At 37.9% G+C, this 13,471-nt stretch overlaps 1 protein-coding gene across 2 annotated transcripts in view; it reads right to left on the bottom strand.

The window, feature by feature from the left end:
• Positions 1-13,471, bottom strand: part of LOC144980717 (uncharacterized) — an 81,542-nt gene that overhangs the window by 27,325 nt on the left and 40,746 nt on the right. For both annotated transcript variants that reach the window (XM_078928438.1, XM_078928436.1), the window contains exons 2-3: positions 3,971-4,392; positions 1,447-1,528 (exon numbers count right to left, since the gene is read on the bottom strand). In XM_078928438.1, coding sequence (XP_078784564.1) covers positions 1,447-1,528; positions 3,971-4,392 — 504 coding nt within the window. The remainder of the gene's footprint in view (positions 1-1,446; positions 1,529-3,970; positions 4,393-13,471) is intronic.

Genomic DNA, 13,471 nt, shown 5'->3' with positions numbered 1-13,471 from the left:
TTTGATCGTTGACGGCTCAAAATATTCGTCTCGATCTATGTCAATTTCCACACTACAGTTAAAAATTTTTTTTAAAAAATAGAGCTTTTATATAGCGCAATATCCACTAAAATGTGCTCAAAGCGCTTTACAAGGGATCCCTGGTCAACAGCAACATTTAACATGTAGGACGGGACGTGCCGCCTGTTAGGCGATATTACAATTTTTCGGACAATGACAACACGGTTAACGGCCAGGTACTCATTTTACACCTGGGTACGGTGAGAGAATGTGAGTAAAGAGCCTTTTCCAAGGACTCAACTATGCGCCGAGCGCGAGACTCGAACCCAGGACCTTCCGATCCGAAAGCGAGTGTCATACCACTAGACCACATAGCCGCACAGTAGATAGTATAGAATAATTAACTGAGACGAGTGTCTAATGGTAATAGCTCATGTTTTCGGTTATCAGGTTAAACTATGAAATGTTTAGATTTCAATAAATGTTACACTGAATTACTTACGTAATCAGTCGGATGGTGAAAAACTTTGAACTGAGATATTTGCCAAGTTTAGTTAGAAGGTCAGTTAATAATTATCAAAGAATGGGTTCTTGTCATATGAATGTGCCCTTTTTGTACATCTTTGGGAAATATCAAAGATTATTTTCACTTCTAAATAATTTTTACAGCTAGTCAAGTTGAAAAAGTATGAAATTTGAGAAAAGTTTTTGGATACCTTTCCCATACATCTGACCATAACTTCATGAAAAAATCGTCCGATTTACTTCAAATAAAAATTAAATTGTTTTGGGTAGCATCATATTCATTCAGAAAATGCAAAAACTATGCAAGTCAAAAAGGTTCACCTTCCGACTGATTATGTCATGCACTCACTGACACATATTCTGTCGTTGTTTTTAAAAACACAGTATATGCAACGTTAACCAAATGTGACCCATCGTCTCAAAACGGTATTATGTCGGGATGAACCATATACTAAAAAGCCAAATTAAAGCTAAACTGATCAAAAATTGGAATTATTGCTATTTAACATTCTAAGATACGAAATTCATTCTCTTCAATAAATTATACAAACTGATTGCAAGTCTGGTATTTCTGGCCATAAATTTAATTTACAGCATCTTATTCATTCCGACATAATACCGTTTTGAGACGAAGGGTCACAAATAGCACATACTGTGTTCTTTAATAAAACGGCAGCATTATAGACAGTATGCGCTTGGCTAAGAAGCTCATAACATTGCCACCCGGAAGTATGACGAATCAACACACAAAACTGTGTGTATCCATGAACGTTTATAGTCAGGTTAGTACAGTTCAGTGAGCATTACTCATGAACGCGGATGGCAAAAAACAATAACAAAGACCTGAGTAACGTCATCCTCGAACTCTCTTTTGGCAACAACAATATGTATTATGAAAAAGATGTTTTAATTGTGACTCACCCAGTAAGATATTAGAACATCTCGCCTTGTCTGCATTAGATGGTAAATGACACCTCATCACGAAGTCGTTAAATATATATCCCTGAAAAAATAAAAAGAATACAATATATACTGCTGACTTAAGGCTAGAAAACCGGGAGAGAGAGAGAGAGAGAGAGAGAGAGAGAGAGAGAGAGAGAGAGAGACAGGAGGAGAAGAGAGAGAGAGAGAGAGAGAGAGAGAGAGAGAGAGAGGAGGAGTAGAAGGAGGAAGAGAGAATAATATTATATGTAAGAATATACGAATTTCAATTTTTTTAAAAAGTAAAATGAAATTTTGGAAGCAAGAAACGTTGGCTTGTGAACCTATATATATATATATATATATATATATATATATATATATATATATATAGCGTGATGTCTATTAAAAGCGTTCAAAACGCTTTACAGCGGGTCCCAACCTAACAGCACCACTTAAGGATATTATGTAAGACAAAACATGTCGCCTATAAGGCGTGATGACATTTTATTTTTGACATAGACAATGGCGTTACCCTCCAGCAATGGCGGCCATCGTGGTTCTAAACAAAGAAAATCGGTACTTTTTATTCTTCATGCTGACTAGAAATTTTCATATGTGCTGTGATCAGAATGTGTAAAAGTCAAATATGATCAAATTTATAATGTTTTTTTCTTCTCCTCTGAATACGCTTTTATGCTCGTCGGAGAAATATTTCATAAGGGCGTCCGCCATTGTTCCGATAGCTTAGAGCCAGTTACTAAGTTATCATGCGTCATTACGAGGGAAGTGACGTCACGACTGTTGAAGCGTGTTAAAAAGAATAAATATGAGATTTTATATAGCGCAATATCCACTAAGCGTGTTCAGAGCGCTTTACGAGGGGACCCTGACCAACAGCAACACGTAACATGTAGAACGAGACATGACGCCTGTTAGGCGATATTACATTTTTTTATATTTCGGACAGGGACAACGCTGTTAACAACCAAGTACTCATTTTACACCTCAGTACGGTGACAGAATGAGAGTAAAGAGCCTTTTCCAAGGACTCAACTATGCGCCGTGCGAGGCTCGAACCCAGGACCTTCTGATCCGATAGCGAGTGTCATACCACTAGACCACGACATAGGCGCACAACAAATAAGAACTGTATATAATTATTCCATCCTCCCTAGTAGCGCATAATAAATTTTTTTAAAAATAAAATTCCCTTTATTCATCCCATAGGGGAAATTTGTCTCTATGGTCTATTCCAAGGGAAGACTGGAATAACCAAGGCGTCAGCCGCAGTGTAGCGCCTCAAATTGAGCTATGGCAAGGTGACTTGCTCAAGGTCACACACCACAGCGTCAGGTTATCAAACTCTGTACCTTTCGGGTAAGAAGCAAAAACCGTACCACTAAGCTACGTCCTGGGTTCGAGCCTCGCGCTCGGCGCATAGTTGAGTCCTTGAAAAAGGCTCTTTACTCACATTCTCTCACTGTACTCAGGTGTAAAATGAGTATCTGGCCGTTAACAGCGTTGTCTTTGTCGGAAAAATTGTAATATCGCCGAACAGGCGTCATGTCCCGTCCTCAATGTTGCTGTTGATCAGGGACCCCTTGTAAAGCGCTTTGAGCACATTTAGTGGATATTGCTCTATATAAAGCTCAATTTAAACTTAATTTAAAGCTCAATTTGTAGGGCACTCGCTTCGCACTTAAAGGGGCCGAGATCGATCCCGGGTGCAGTCGAGATTGTTTTTCTGCACACCCCGTTTAATCGTGGCCTTCGTAAAGTTATGGCCTGACACTGACCAAAAAATGACGTCAAAATGCCAGTCCTAGAAGGTTTTAGCGTGGCCTTCGTAAAGTTATGGCCTGATACTGACCAAAAAATGACGTCAAAATGCCAGTCTTTTGCCACAAAAGAAAACAAATCGTGAGTTGTATTCAATAGTTCAACCAATGAAATGACTTGTTTCCATGAGCTCTACTAACGACAACTCACTAGACGGTGCAAAAACCAAATAATGACGTCAAACTGCCAGTCCTTTTGGATTTCAGTATCAGGCTATAACATAACGATGGCTATGGTTTAATACAACTCACGATTTGTTTTCTTTTGTGGGCAAAAACTGGTATTTTGACGTCATTTTTTGCTCAGTGTCAGGCTATAAGTTAACGATGGCTACGGTCTTAAGTGGGTCTTAGTATCAGGCTATAGATAGTTCGAAGATGACGTCACTCAGGTCTTTGTTATTGTTTTTTGCCATCCGCGTTTATGAGTAATGCCCACTGAACTGTATTTTAACCTGACTATAATCGTTCATGGATACACACAGTTTTGTGTGTTGGTCCGTTATACTTTCGGATGGCAATGTTATGAGCATCTTGGCCAAGCGCATACTATTTATACGTTAACGATGGTTACGCCCGTACCAACAGCAATACGTAACATGTAGAACTAGACATGGATGAAGCCTGTTAAGGTTCTCCTCTATAATAAAAGATTAGAGTAAATAGGGGGGGGACGACAGTACCTGAGGACACGAGAATCCGAGTGAAATCCCCTGAGAACATATGTGGAATTTATTGCAATCCGTGGACAACGATCCAACATGGGCGTAATCGTCATTGCACATCGTCTGAAACATCATCATCTCTCTCATGTTACACGTCACTACCTCCATCAATGACGTCACGATGAGCAGTCTGACGTAGTAACTTAATGACGTCATCGTGAAGAGATGACGTCTGAAAGACTCTGAAGGCTGTTTCTGAATAATGTTATTGCTGTCGGTGGTGGTGATGGGGTTGGTGGGGTTGGTGATAGTGGTGGTGGTAGAAGTGGTGGTGGTGGTGCTGGTGGTTCTGTTACTGATGTAGTCGGAAGCGGATTGGGTTTCCGTAGTAGAAGAATGCATATCTGGCAATACGACACTCAACAGTGTTTTACTTGAAGCTGTGGATATTTAAAAAAAAATTAAAATAATATAATAATAAATAATATGATAATAATAAAATAATAATAATAATAATAAAATAATAATAATAATAATAATAATATAATAATAATAATAATAATAATAATAATAATAATAATAATAATAATAATAATAATAATAATAATAATAATAATATAATAATAATAATAATAATAATAATAATAATAATAATAATAATAATAATAATAATAATATAATAATAATAATATAATAATAATAATAATATAATAATAATAAATAATAATAATAATAATGATGATAAGTAATGAATATATGAAAATAAAAGATAATGATGATGATGTATATGATGATGAAGATGATGAATAATAATAATAATAATAATAATAATAATAATAATAATAATAATATATAAAATAATGATATAATAATATAATAATAATATAATAATAATAATAATAATAATAATAATAATAATAATAATAAATAAAAATAATAATAATATAATAATAATAATAATAATAATAATAATAATAATAATAATAATAATAATAATAATAATAATAATAATAATAATAATAATAATAATAATAATACCTCCTTATCTTGTATTATAACTTTGAGATCGGGTAACATTGTAAAGATACCATCAATGTAAAGACAACAATCAAATGGAATAGCAAGATATTTACGATTTCACCATTTTTATACTCATCAACACCTCGACAAATCTCCCCTCATTTCCTTCCTAATTAATTAGTAATAACACTGTTTACTATTCCATCAGTTTACGCTAATTATTTGACGGAAACTGCAACTGCAACCATCATGTTCGTCGCAATTCAGAATTAATTTAAGTCGTATGTATCAACAGTCAGTCTCGTCAAATCGCTGCATTTCCGCTTCCCCTAACAAACTTATTTCCGCTTCCGCTAATAACACATAAGACCATCCGTTGTGTATTTTCCACTCCTTTACTAAATTTGTGACCATCGTCTCAAAACGGTATTATTTCCGAACGAACCATATACTTAAAAGGCGAATTTAATGTTAAACTGGTCAAAAATATAAATTGTTGACATTAGCACCCTAAAATGTGGTTGCCATTCTCCTCAATAAAGGATATAAACTCAACACAAGTCTGATATTTCTGGCTATAAATTCAATTTTCAACATCTTAACCATTCCGACTTAATACCGTTTTGAGGCAAAGGGTCACATTTTATTATAATGCGTAAAACAAAACAGTGGAATAAGCCAGGTAGGGTTAGCAGGAACTTAATATTAGTGAGACCTTCCGAAAGCTCCTACATCCTCAATATTCTTGTTTTTTTTTTATAATGTTCTAGTAGGGGATTTGGGAGGGGGGAAACGTTTTTCTTTTGTTGTTAAAGTCTCCCCCTCCCAAACTCCCTACTAGAACATTATTTTTTTAAAACTAAAGTGCTCAAGCGGGGCCCAAACCCGTGGATTATTATAATTATAATCGATTGATGTATATTAAAGTCTTTTCAGAGCCATTGGGCCCATGGAGCCGGACTTTATTCCGGTTTCTATAGCGTGAAATGGACAATAACTATTGCTTGCTACCCTTCGGACAGGACGCTAGTCTATCGCAAAGTACTTTCCGCCAGATCTAACAGACCCAGCTACCCAATCACTGCTGGGTGTGGACGGGATGATGGAGGGGGGGGGGGGCAGAAAAAAAAATCTCGACAGCGCTCGGGATCCATCGATCGATCTTGGTTCCTTTGATTGTGAAGCGAGTGATCTACCAACTGAGCTATCGGGCCGTCAAATATACCTTTAAAAAGGCGGGGTTTTTTCCGTTTTATTTGTAAGAACAAAAAACTATTCTATGCTTTATGAAAATGATCGTAGTTAAAAATTTGGCCAGAAAACGTGTTCATTGAATATTGATTGATTAAAACAACCATCATCTTGGCAACAAATTTTTTAAAAAACCTCTCAAACCTGGGACTTCCTGCGAGTTTTTGACAAAACAAAGTTCTTTCTTCCGAGAGGACGAGAGACGCATGCGCACAACCAACATGACGTTCTCTCTCTAATAACTTTTCGGCCGGTGACGTCAAAAACTATGGGTGACGTCCAACCAAGGGACGCTACTCTTCCGCTAATCTCATTCCCTATTATTGTTGTTGAGGTTAGGTTGACCTTTTATGCGTAAGATCCGGTATTGCCGGGCATGCGTAATATTTGTTTGTAATTATTTTATCTTTTACTTCCGTATTATCTGCACGATCTGAGGCGGAACTAGAGTAAGTGTGGATATGGATATTGATAATAAAGAATAATGACATTTATATATAGATAGTATGCAGATGACGTCACTCAGGCCTTTGTTATTGTTTTTGCCATCCGCGTTTGTGAGTTGTTCTCACTAAACTGTATTAACCAGACTATAAAAGTTCATGGTTACACAGAGTTTGTGTGTTGGTCCGTTATACTTCCGGATGGCAATGTTGTGAAGATAGAATGCGCTTGGCCAAGGAGTTCACAACATTGCCATCCGGAAGTATAACGGACCAACACACAAACTCTGTGTAACCATGAACTTTTATAGTCTGGTTAATACAGTTTAGTGAGAACAACTCACAAACGCGGATGGCAAAAACAATAACAAAGGCCTGAGTGGCGTCATCTGCATACTATCTATAGATAGAATGCGCTTGGCCAAGGAGTGACGTCATCTTCGAACTATCTATAGATAGTATGCGCTTGACTAAGAAGCTCATAACATTGCCATCCGGATGTATAACGGACCAACACACAAAACTATGTGTGTCCATGAACGTTTATAGTCGGGTTAATACAGTTCAGTGAGCATTACTCATAAACGCGGATGTCAAAAAAACAATAACAAAGGCCTGATTGACGTCATCTTCGAGCTATCTATAGTGCTCATGGAAACACGTGGTCCCACTTGTTGAACTATTGAATACAACTCACGATTTGTTTTCTTTTGTGGCCAAAGATTGGCATTTTGACGTCGTTTTTGGTCAGTTTCAGGCTATAGATAGTTCGAAGATGACGTCAATCACGTCTTTGTTATTGTTTTTTGCCATCCGCATTTAAGAGTAATGCTCACTGAACTGTTTTAACCCGACTATAAACGTTCATGGATACACACAGTTTTGTGTGTTGGTCCGTATGGCAATGTTATGAGCTTCTTAGGCAAGCGCATATTATCTATAAGTTAACGATAAATACGCTAGAACCTTCTAGGACAGTTTGGCGTCATTTTTAAAGTCTGTTCAGCGTTTAGTGGGTTGTCGTAAGTAGAGCTCAAGGAAACAAGAGATTCCATTGGTTGAACTATTGAATACAACTCACGATTTGTTTTCTTTTGCGACCAAAGACGTGTCTTTCGACGTAACTTTCTGGTCAGTGTCAGGCTATAAGCTCACGATGGACAGCTACGGTCTGAACGTAGCCATCGTTAAGTCACTGACACTGAAATCCAAAAAGACTGGCATTATGACGTCATTATTTGGTTTTTGCACCGCCTAGTGAGTTGTCGTTAGTAGTGCTCATGGAAACAAGTTATTTCATTGGTTGAACTATTGAATACAACTCACGATTTGTTTTCTTTTGTGGCAAAAGACTGGCATTTTGACGTCATCTTTTGGTCAGTATCAGGCCATAACTTTACGATGACTACGGTCTGAATCAGATCATACTATCTACTTTCACTGTATCCGGTTCTTTTGAAAGAGAGTGCAGTTAGGTCAACGGATGGTAATGAAAAGAGTGGCTTTGTACTGTAATCATGCGTCGTAAATTGGGATCTATCTTGTATGTAGTTAGTATGCGTGGAGTTGACCTCTGGGCTAATGCGTGTCAGTGGGAGGCAATCCACTGTCTAGTTAGATTTAATCCCTCGTCCCAGGAAAACGATGCCCTCTATAATAAATGTGACCCGTCGCGTCTGTATGGTATTAATGTATAGATAGTTCGAAGATGACGTCACTCGGGCCTTTGTTATTGTTTTTGCCATCCGCGTTTGTGAGTACTTCTCACTAAACTGTATAGATAGTACGCAGATGACGTCACTCGGGCCTTTGTTATTGTTTTTGCCATCCGCGTTTGTGAGTTGTTCTCACTAAACTGTATTAACCAGACTATAAAAGTTCATGGATACACACAGTTTTGTTAGTTGGTCCGTTATACTACCGGATGACAATGTTATGAGCTTCTTAGCCAAGCGCACACTATCTATATTCATGTTTTCGTCCAACCCAGTCATCAATCACATGATTTGTTGCTGTCCAACGATTGGATGCTTCTTCACAACAAATGTAAACAAGCTGTTTTGTTTATGAAAATTGTACACATACTCATGTGTCATTCTGAACAAAATGACCAATCGTGATTCTTGAGATTTTAAAAGCTGTGAATACTTTTCACTATGTGGGTCATTTTGAGCACACTTTGCAATGTGACCAACGACCTCGAGTACATGTAAAGGTCATATAGATCGGGCCCATTAAAAGTAGCCTTCGTCCGTAAACTCATGGCTGGACCGTAGTCATCGCTAGATTATGGGTAGAATGAAGTTGACGTCACTCTGGTCTGTGTTACCGTTTTTTGTTTGTTTGTTTTGCCATCCGCGATTGTGAGTAATTATCACTAAACTGTATTAGCCAGACTATAAACGTTCAAGGTTACACATAGTTTTGTGTGTTTGCCTGTTATAGACAGTATGCGCTTGGCTAAGGAGTTCACAACATTGTCATCCGGAAGTGTAACGAACCGAAACACAAAACTTTGTGTAACCATGATCGTGTATGGTTATAGCCTTACACTGACCAAAAAATGACGTCAAAAGGCCAGTCTTTTGCCACAAAAGAAAACAAATCGTGAGTTGTATTCAATAGTTCAACGAATGAAATAATTTGTTTCCTTGAGCTCTACTAACGACAACTCACTAGACGCTACACAAACCTAAAAAATGACGTCAAACTGCCAGTCCTAGAAGGTTTTAGCGTGGCCTTCGTAAAGTTATGGCCTGATACTGACCAAAAAATAACGTCAAAATGCCAGTCTTTTGCCACAAAAGAAAACAAATCGTGAGTTGTATTCAATAGTTCAACCAATGAAATAACTTGTTTCCTTGAGCTCCACTAACGACAACTCACTCGGCGGTGCAAAAACCAAATAATGACGTCAAAATTCCAGTCTTTTTGGGTTTCAGTGTCAGGCTATAGATAGTTCGAAGTTGACGTCACTCGGGTCTTTGTTATTGTTATTTTGCCATCCGCGTTTATGAGTAATTCTCACTAAACTGTATTAACTAGACTATAAACGATCATGGTTACACACAGTTTTGTGCGTTGACCAGTTTTACTTCCGGATGGCAATGTTGTGAATTTCTTAGCCAAGCGCATACTATCTATAACTAACTTAACGATGGTGACAATGCAGTCCAGTTTTACAATTCCAATCGACGGTGTTTTGGAAGGAAGGGCCAGTGAGACATTTCAGTGACTTATTTCAGTGGCTAATAATATAGATAGTTCGAAGATGACGTCACTCAGGTCTTTGTTGTTGGTTTTTTTTTTGCCATCCACGTTTATGAGTAATGCTCACTGAACTGTATTAACCCGACTGTAAACGTTCATGGATACACACAGTTTTGTGTGTTGGTCCGTTATACTTCCGGATGGCAATGTTATGAGCTTCTTAGCCAAGCGCATACTATCTATTAGTTCTGTATAAAGAGCTTTTTTTCTTTGTGTGTGTGTGTGTGTGTGTGTGTCTTGTTGTTGTTGTTGTTGTTACTGTGTGACACGATGACACGTTGAGTGGACAATGTCCAGACAGGTCAAAAATCTGTCAATTATCATCGTTATTATCTTGTTGGACAACTCAATGGACATAGATAGGTCACTTATAGGTCCCTCTCTCCCTCCCTCTCGCTCTCTCCCTCTCTCTCTCTCTCTCTCCCTCTCTCTCTCTCTCTCTCCCTCTCTCTCTCTCTCTTCTCTTTTCCCTCTCTCTCTCCCTCTCTCTCCCCTTCTCTCTTTCTCTTTCTCTCCCTCTCTCTCTCTCTCTCTCTCTCTCTCTCTCTCTCTATATATATATATATATATATATATATATATCACTCTCTCTCTCTCCCTCTCTCTCTATCTATCTCTATCTCTCTATATATCTATCTATCTCTATCTCTCTCCCTCTCTCTCTATCTATCTCTCTCTATCTCTCTATATCTATCTCTATCTCTCTCCCTCTCTCTCTCTCCCTCTCTCTCTCTCTCTTTCTCTATCTATCTATCTATCTATCTCTCTCGCTCTTTCGCTCTCTCTCTCTCTCTTTCTCTCTCTCTCTCTCTCTCTCTCTCTCTCTCTCTCTCTCCCCCCCCCCCCTTTCCCATGTCCCAATAATACGTGCATAACAATAATATGTGTCAGACACAATCATACCGTCTGTTCCGAAATGGGCATGACATAAATTACCTTTCCATGTGCTTGAGGTCATTGGTCACATTGGAATATGTGCTCAAATTGACCCACATAGTGAAAAGTGTTCACAGTTGTTTTGTTTTTTTATCACGATTGGTCATTTTGTTCAGCTTGACACATGGGTATGTTTTACAAATTTCATAAACAAAGCAGCGTGTTTACATTTCTGAAGAAATATCCAATCGTTGGACAGCAGCAAATCATGTGATTGATGACTTGGTTGGACGAAAACATTAATATGGAATGAGATTAGCGGAAGAGTAGCGTCCCTTGATTGGACATCACCTTACAGAGAGAACGTCAATTTGGTTTTGAAGTGTCTCAAGCCGCTTTCACCGGAAGCGAGGACGAGAGACGCATGCGCACAACCAACATAACGTTGTTCTCTCTCTAATAACTTTCCGCCGGTGACGTCACAGACTATGGGTGACGTCAAATCAACGGACGCTACTCTTCCGCTAATCTCATTAGCGGTGGTTGGGGGGGGGGGGGAATAAAAAATCTCGACTTCACCCAGTCAATCGGAGAAAAATATGGCGTGGCTCAGCGATACGGTCTTTGCTTCGTACCCCCAAAAGGTACCGAGTTCGACTACCTGCATCGCTGTGCAAGTAAGTCACCTAGCCCTAGCTCACTTTGCGGCGCTGCACTGCAGCTGACGCCTGGGTTATTCTAGTCTTCCCTTGGAATAGACGCTGGAGATAAATGTCCCCTTGGGGATGGATAAAGGCAATTTTATTTATTTATTTTACTTTATTATTTTTTAAAACATTTTGTGAGGAAATCACTTGCAAGTGCCATTGTAGTAGTCCTTCAGAGCCACGAGGCACATGGAGCCGAAGTTTATCCCCGTTTCTATAGCGTGAAAATGGACAATAGAAATTGCTTGCTATCCTTTTCATAGGACGCTAGTCTATCGCAAAGTAGTAGGTACTTTCCGCCAATTTTAACAGACTCAGCAACCCATTCACTGCTGGGTGGACAGGGGTGGGGTGGGGGGTCAGAAAACCAAAATCTCGACTGCCCCCAGAATCGATCTCGGTCCCTTTCGTGTGAAGCGAGTGCTCTACATACTGAGCTATCGGAACCCCACCCCGCAAGTGGTATCGACCATATATATCTATCTTATGGGATTCGATTTTCGAGATTTATTATGTTGAATTAAGTAAGAATGAGTTCAATTACTGATGGCTGCACGAATGCTGGTGTTGGGGATTATAACACGCAAAGACACATATTATATATATATATATATATATATATATATATATATATATATAGATAGATAGATAGATAGAATGCGCTTGGCCAAGGAGTTCACAACATTGCCATCCGGAAGTATAACGGACCAACACACAAACTCTGTGTAACAATGAACTTTTATAGTGTGGTTAATACAGTTTAGTGAGAACAACTCACAAACGCGGATGGCAAAAACAATAACAAAGGCCTGAGTGACGTCATCTGCATACCATCTATCTATCTATATATATATATATATATATATATATATATATATATATATATATAATCAAGGATAACTATACTGGAAAGGATCGACATGTCGAATCTTCAGCCCCCGCTAGTGGGGGCCATTGGTTGGATAACGATTTCAAGCAAAACTACTACTTTTCTGCCTTGGTACAATTTCCTTGAATGCGCAATAATTGATTCTGTTCTTATAATTTCGGTACTTTATATGAAATTGGTTAATTGGCGACCATAAGTTTTAAATAATATTTCATATATCTTGAATGATATGAAAATATATAAAAAGTAGTGAACTATCAACAATTTTACTGGAAAGTATGAACTATTTTTTATGACGCCCTCTTACAAATTGAGTGATTGGGTTTGTTTTCATTTTTTAAAATCGAAAGTACGAATCTGCTTTCAATTGCTTTTAATAACTAGATAGATCTATGGCTAATTTATCGAACCAAAATCTTTGAAAAGTGGTAAGTACCAATAATAATTGCGTAATAATTATTATTTAAGAAATGTTTAGAATTAGCATCTGGCTGTAGTTCCTGCAGACGATAGATAGACCCGTTGTCGTGCTTGCTCTGTCGAGTCGCACAGATTCAGATATGGTGATCAGACTGACATCCTGATTCGGATTTGTTTCTTATTTTATTATGGCTTGTGGCTTTATATTTATATCTTTTTTTTCTATATGGTTAACTGATAAATATTGACTTTATTGTATTAGTCTAGTGTATAAGTCTAGAGGGCCCTTTGCTCGTCACGTCAATTTCACAACTTGAACTTGAACAGTTGATAGATAATAGATAGATAGTAGATAGTCATTGCTATTGCTAGGTAGCTAGACTAGAATAGTTAGTGGGTCTGATATTACCATATATGATGGAACTTGGACTCTGAATATATAGTTATGCCCATTACATGGATCTGGTGTTGCTGATATGACTGTCAATCGTATGAGACTAGTACTCTGAATATATAGTTTTGCCTCATTGATCAAAATGATCTGAGTCTGAGATGTTACTGTTACAACAGTTACACTCACCCAACTCAATCACTCTAATTATCTCTTTGACTATGGGAGGGAATTATGGATCCATTGACTGAA

Source organism: Berghia stephanieae, chromosome 10 (assembly GCF_034508935.2).
Source record: "Berghia stephanieae isolate SIO BIC M18660-M18661 chromosome 10, UCSD_Bste_1.3, whole genome shotgun sequence".
In the NCBI taxonomy this organism is placed as follows: Eukaryota; Metazoa; Mollusca; class Gastropoda; order Nudibranchia; family Aeolidiidae; genus Berghia; species Berghia stephanieae.
This window is presented reverse-complemented; position numbering and strand designations above follow the sequence as displayed.